We start from the raw sequence: 7,002 nt of genomic DNA on the forward strand, positions 1-7,002 counted from the left end.
CTCCCTCAATTTCATTCCACAAATAACAGTATCCCGCTTTTGTTGGAATATCAAGTAAACAAAAGTTATGAACGCATGGCTTCGTTTTATAATACAGAGAAGAAACATTTGACTTGGGCGTAAGCAAAACTGCTTATACATCAACTGTAAAAACAAACTCTTCCTGTTCTTTGTCTTTCTGTTTTTCAATTTGTGCTTCATTTTTTCTTTGCATGTGTTGGTTGTAGTCTAGATCTGACATATAGCCAAGCTTGTGTGATAAATATTTTTCATATTAATCCTTTTTATGGCGGAATAGAACAATATTTTCGGTCTCCATGGTGTTGTTGAATCTTGCTACAGACAAATGGGCAATGTTGTTCGATAAACACCATTCAGACACATAAAAATTATTTTGTAGACCATTCGGGTAAAATATATTTCTTAGATGTTGATTTGCGAACAAAAAAACTTTCAAAAAAATCTTTGAGTGAAGCTACTTCCATATGAAATATATTCTCTCTAGCCTTCGGTGATTCTACCAATGATACTGCTTGGTTGACAACTGATCTTAATTGTTTCCAACCCCAGAAGGTTGATTTTTCAATACACAGAGTGTTTAAGAACATTGTCTTACAGACTCTGTACAATTTTTCTTCTTTCCTTAAATAGTACTCAATTGAGCTGTCTTTTGGATTTTACAGCATCCTTTCTGTCTCTCGGTCTCTTGATAGGAAAGCATTTGGCAAGACTATCAACATACACCTTCTTTTCTCCCCAAGTCATCTTCCAAAAACTTACGAAAATTTCCGTTCGATTTGTGTCTAAAATATCCAAACATTGAAAAGCAGATTTTTTGTTTGATGCTCATTTACACCTTGGTTTCAGCCTTAATGCATTTCTAGGCACATCAGTGATTACTTTGTCGCCTATTCTTTTGCGACCAAAATATTTTTGTCCCTTTTCTCGATAAGCAAAATTTTAATGATCTTTCCATGTGGATCTGTCAACCTGACATCTCCTTCGCCGTTTGACTTTTTTGTCCCTCCTTCATCACCATCAGATTCTGAGTCTGAGTGCATAGAATATGGGACCAAGGGAGCATTATAATCTCTTTCATCGATAATGTCATTGTTTATCAATGGGGAGCTATAAACTATACCGCTAGGTATTTGTGGATTCTGACTTGGCACAAGAGCTTGAATGGAGACTCCAACCCCACTTGTGGGTGTGTCATGCGTTGGGAATATTTTCTGATCGAAAACAGTAGTGTAATTGGGTAACATAAAATCTTCGTCGAAGATCAAAAAGAAATTGTTTTGATAGCACTGTCTTTATGAAAATATGAAAAATCACTCTGCATTTCTCCATTACAATAACCAATGTCTTCGTTAAATGACATTCTAAAAAATCAAATACATTTTAATCATTTCAAGGAATTCATGTATTCAAGATTTATTAACCCGATATTGCATAATGTTTTCAATTGGCAATAAACCATTAAAAAAAGAAAAACCTTTTTTTTTTTGTCAAGTCAAATTAACTTTGCAGGAGTATCGTTTTGATTTATTATCTTCGCTTGCATTAAATAAAGAAAAAGGAAAATTTTTTTTTAAGAGAAAATAAGGTATAACTTGCGAATACTTTAATCTCTAAATAAGAAACAATTAGACCCACACGACCGCGTAGCTGAAACAGAACCCTACGGGCATTAGTTTTTAAAAGTTACGTTCTAAATGTCTTTTAAACGTTCTTTTCGAAAGAGTGTTTAGAAAACGTTTAAAAGACATTTAAAATACATTTAGAACGTAACTTTTAAAAACAAATGCCCGCTGTGAAGACCTTCAAATATTTTTTTTAAAGAGCAGCACTACCGCAAAGTAGGTCTAGAAGTGCAATAAAGGTTCTGAGGGTGCGAATAAGCGTTAGGGTGTTCAAAGGTCCTTGAAACCTTTTAAATAACATTTTTACTGTATAACTGAAAACCTACAATTACTTAAAAATCCTGGGATTTTTAAGTAATTGTAAAAAAGGAACGGGATCCCGGGATCGAAACCGTTATGCTCAATAAGGCGACAGTAGTTTTTGGTTGGATATTTTGGTTGGAATATTTCATAAGCGAAGTTGTGACAACATTAATGACAAGAGTTATAGCTTTCAACATTTAATAATATAGTAATAAAGTATTCTAATAAAATACCTATTAAAAAGAAATTAAATAAACAAATTTCAAATATTTTTTATGTTTTCATTTACTTGCCAATGATAATAAATCGCCTTGAATTGTAGAGATGGTTTTTACAAAGCACGTGCTTTGCTGTTTTTTATTTCGTTTTCCTTTCTAATCGATTTAGTACACCGTATCTAGAATGTTTAAGCAATACATCGACAGACTTACCTCGATTACTTATAAATAACTTGTAATTGGTCCTCGATAACTAAATAAATGAATATAATATATATATATATATATATATATATATATATATATATATATATATATATATATATATATATATATATATATATATATATATATATATATATATATATATATATAAAACAATAACGATTCAGAAAAAATTAGGCTACAAAAAACTTAATTTTAAACAAGAAGTTTTTTATTCATCATTTAGATTCTCATCACATCAACACTGATTGATTTCCATTGCAACAACGCTACCTGTTTGAATAAGAAAATCAATTATTAAATTAACGAAATTAAACAGCAAAAAATTAGCAATATTAAAATAAAATAATTCGCAATATACCTATTATATATAATAAAACAAGCCAAACCTACTAAAGATCAATCATGTCACTGCGTTTCTTGTTAAATTTTAATTTGCTATTCTGCTATTTTCAATAAATATTATTAAATTATAACTAAATAAATAAATAATATTTTGATTAATTATAATAATTATATTTAATGTAATAATAATAATAATTATTTGAAATCATTACTTTTAAAACTTTTTAAAATTAAATTTATATGTAAACGAAAATTACTAAGGTATAGATTAACCAATGCTTCATTGAAATGCATAAACAGATAAAAAAAAACATCATCCACTTTATTTATAAAAAAATCATTTACTTTATGCACAGAAAAACTCAATACCATAACGTATAATAAATAAAAACTGCTTTAGTATTATATTTAAATTTTAAAAGTAAACTTTAATATTTGACACACATAACATAAAGACAAATAAAAAGTATGTTACTAAATTTTAACATCAAGAGTATATTACAATGCCTTAAAATTCTTTTGTCTTTCTGTTCTCATCTTTACAATCAACGATTGAACCCCAAACTGATTTACAATATTAACTAACTCTGGTTGACTTTTTAAAGTTGACATAAACTTACTTTTAACAATAGGCTCATTTGAAAATATAACTGATGATAGACACTTGTATATAAGTCGATTATCATCTTCTGTAAATTCTTTTCTTATTCTTTTAAATGAGACTTCTGGAGATGGTGCAACATAATCAAGATCAGAAAAATCGACAGTTTCGACATGCTCTGCACTTTCCAATAACTCATCATTTATATGTCTTTTTTTTTCTTTTCTATCTCTAAAACTATACAATTTTTTAAAAGGTTCAGGTTTTTCTTTCTTATTTTTTTCTTCAACAATTTCATCATCTTTTTCAACTCTTTCAATTGTAGGCTCAATTGAGAAATGAACTTTTTCAACAGTTGGTATGGATCCTGCAGTTATATTTCTTTTACGGATTGTATGCCTTACTTTATCTAATACTTTCTTCAAATCACAATCTGCACCTGTAATCTTTTTTCGAACATCTGCTATTGTAATCAAGCCTTTGGTTATCTCATCATTAAACAAATCCATAGTAGTGTCTATTTTATCTGTGGTGCCTTTTAAAACTCCATTAGTTGATCTTTGTACAGAAGTTAACGCAGTACATGTGCTTGATGCAGAATTTTGTGTGTCATACAATGCATAATTTGTTTCAGCAACTTTCAAGCTGTGACACAAGTGTTGTGCTGTTTTTTCCTTTAAATGAGGAAATTGACTATGTACTTTAGTTGTAGTGTATTTCCTCACCAGGGTTGGATTCATTGCAGAAGAATCTGAATTTGTTTTGCCCAAAGCACGGTTCCAAAATAGAGTAAATTGAGAGGATATCATTGATGAATCCATAGCTACACCACTGAAACTTAGGAAAACAGGTTCTGCATCAGTTGGCTGAGATATGCCTACAAGCTTATTCCTGAGAAACTCTATGTAAACAGCAACTTCATTGTACAGTTCTACAGTCATTGCTATGTTGGCAGGTCCTTTGTAGCTTGTTTTGTGTTTTTTAACACTGACTGTATAGCCGCTAGCATTATAAAGAGCTCTTCTAAATTCACCAATAGTCATATTAGCAGTTGCACCAGGTCTTGATGCATTATTAAATAGTATATAGGTCAATAAATATGATCTGGCTAAGCAATAATTAGACTTATTTAAAACAAAGTTACTGTTATTGCAGCTTTTTAAAAGTTTTTTCGCACTTTTTACATAATCTGAAGCATCAAATTTAATGATTTCATCTTCAGATGGAAAGCTGTGAAAGTCTTCCAAATCTTTCTCAAACTGCCTCTCTTGGATGCCCTTCCATAAGGTACGAGTCCATTTTTTAATCAAAACTTTTAGCTTCACATACTCATCATTAGTAATGATATCATTTCTTTCTCTCAAAATACAAAAATCTAAAAATACTTGTATTGAACCTAAATAAGTTTTAATTGTTCCAGGTTGTTTCTGGTCGTGTTGCATTTTCAACATCCAGGAGTTTAAAAAAGAAGTGCAAGCAAGATGCTTATAATTAATGTCATCCTCTGCAGCATGTCGCACAACACCCATAACTACATTTTTATGCTTTTTAGCTGTACGCTCAGGTTTGATCCCACCATCTGGACTCTGCAGCCAAATTACAAAACTATCTAAAAGTTGTTCTTCTTCAGATGAAGCCATGTAAAAAATCTGCTCACCATCATCAAAGTCAACAGATGAATCTTCAGAATCTTCTTCAGCAGCTGACTGAGTATCTCTTTTACTTCTAAGATCATGTTCAACACTTAAATTATTTTTAGAATTATTTTCTAATCTTTTTTGAAGATATTTTACACCAAGCCAATCATCTTCCTCGCTGTCTGAAGCCAAAAAATTGCTTTCACTATGAATAGCTTTAGTGAAATTATTTTCTAATAGCTCTTCATCCTCTGTAGATGAAGAATCAGAACTTGAATCATTGTTTGACTCTTTATCACTAGTTTCAAGAACAGGTCTTGCAAGCATAGTTGCTCTTTGAATTTCCTCTTTTGTTTTTAAACCATGAAATTGTCTTAGATGGTTATTCAATCTTTTAACTTCTTTTAGGCAGTGAGAAAAACCACATATTTGTTTTTTGTAGTGACGGATCTTTGATCGTCTTTTAGAAGGTGAGAGCACCTTTCTCGGAAGGTTAAGATCAAAATCTACTCTAGCGTTTTTTGCTTTTAGCGTATCCCAGACATGTTTTTTAGACATTAAATGTCTGTCTAGATGTGCTACTCTCCTAACAATAAAAAATACTTTAAAGCTGATGAAAGTAGATGTAATATGAAAGTAGAAACTAAAAAACAATTTTTAGTTTATGTCTTATTATAAATACTTAATACTTAGACAAAACTTATATACTTATTACTATATTAAATTATTAAACTTTCTTAAAATTTAAATAAAAGTATTGAAAAACACTTTCATAACTTTGTTAAGAACCTAAATAAGCTATAAATTCATACAATTTAATAGGTGGAGATATAAATTATTAAAATAATTTTTGATATTATCTTAGTTATAATAAAAAATTATTTATTAAGATACTCACTCATTACATTTAGGACATTTAACTTTTCGACGAGTTTTAACCTCTTTTGAACCGGAATTTTTTGAAGCAGAAGCTTTGAGTTTTGAAATGACCTTTTCAAAAAACAACAAGAAAAATAGTTAAAACTTTTTCTGTGATTTTCCATGGCAGAAAATTTAAAAGTAGTCTAATATAATTGTCTTTTTATCAACTTTTAGCAAATTGTTATTGATGTAAATATATGAAAATTGATATAAAAATGATAAAAAAAGATAATAAAAAAAGTGTCACTGTAAAATGATATTTATACAATGAATTTATCTGCATAATCCAAATTATTTTTGTGTGAAAGTGTAGCTGACATGTTCAATTTGTTGTTGGTTAGTTTTTATCATTTAAAGAATATAAATTATTTAAGAAATTAACGAATGAACTTTTGCAATTTTCATGTAAAGTAAGTTAACAAAAACATGATAAAAAAATGTATATCAAATTATATAACTATATATTAGATAATAATACATATATCAAAATAAAAAATACCGTTGATGCAGCATGGAAATCATCATTTTCAAGAGCTCTCATTATTTCAATTTTCATGCTTAATTAAATAAAGTTTATAAAATAAATAATTTTTAAGTTGATAGGATTGGTTAGAAAAATAAAAGTTATATACAGGATATCTACCTTTCATTTGACACGTGTGAAGCTGCTTTCTTTTCCAAAGGTTTATTCCTTTATATCAATATAATAAAAATACAACTTATATATTTAAATTATTAAGTAAATAAAATTATTCTACATTTTTTGTAACTAAATTGTAAAATAAATAAATAAATTATTCTGATCTAACTTTGCAGAAAAAAACTTCTCCAAAAAAACTTCAGCCTAAAAAATAATTTTTTTAACATAAATACCAAAAATAAAAACAAAAAATTTATGAACAAACAATTTTTCAAAATATTATAAAATGAGAATTTTAAAATAAAATAAAAAATATTAAAAAAAAAATAAAAAAAATTTGTTACTTGTTAAAATTTTTAAAAAATGATTTTCTTACCTGAATTCTGGACCAATGCATAAATTTTGAAAAAAGACTAACAAAGCATTCTGGAATAATAACTTTGTAGATGTAATCGTTGTACTGAAAAAA

General features: G+C 28.5%; 1 protein-coding gene across 3 annotated transcripts in view; it reads right to left on the minus strand.

Annotated features, from left to right (window-relative positions):
• Positions 1 to 2,552: 2,552 nt before the first annotated feature.
• LOC136081917 (uncharacterized) overlaps positions 2,553 to 7,002 on the minus strand; it is a 6,229-nt gene continuing 1,779 nt past the window's right edge. Inside the window, exons 6-11 of one of the 3 annotated variants that reach the window (XM_065800349.1) lie at positions 6,910 to 6,993; positions 6,703 to 6,737; positions 6,537 to 6,584; positions 6,393 to 6,450; positions 5,871 to 5,962; positions 2,553 to 2,662 (exon numbers count right to left, since the gene is read on the minus strand). In XM_065800349.1, coding sequence (XP_065656421.1) covers positions 2,659 to 2,662; positions 5,871 to 5,962; positions 6,393 to 6,450; positions 6,537 to 6,584; positions 6,703 to 6,737; positions 6,910 to 6,993 — 321 coding nt within the window. In that variant the 3' untranslated portion in view covers positions 2,553 to 2,658. The other 2 variants (XM_065800347.1, XM_065800348.1) reach the window with 2 other exon arrangements.

This window comes from Hydra vulgaris, chromosome 06 (assembly GCF_038396675.1).
Source record: "Hydra vulgaris chromosome 06, alternate assembly HydraT2T_AEP".
In the NCBI taxonomy this organism is placed as follows: domain Eukaryota; kingdom Metazoa; phylum Cnidaria; class Hydrozoa; order Anthoathecata; family Hydridae; genus Hydra; species Hydra vulgaris.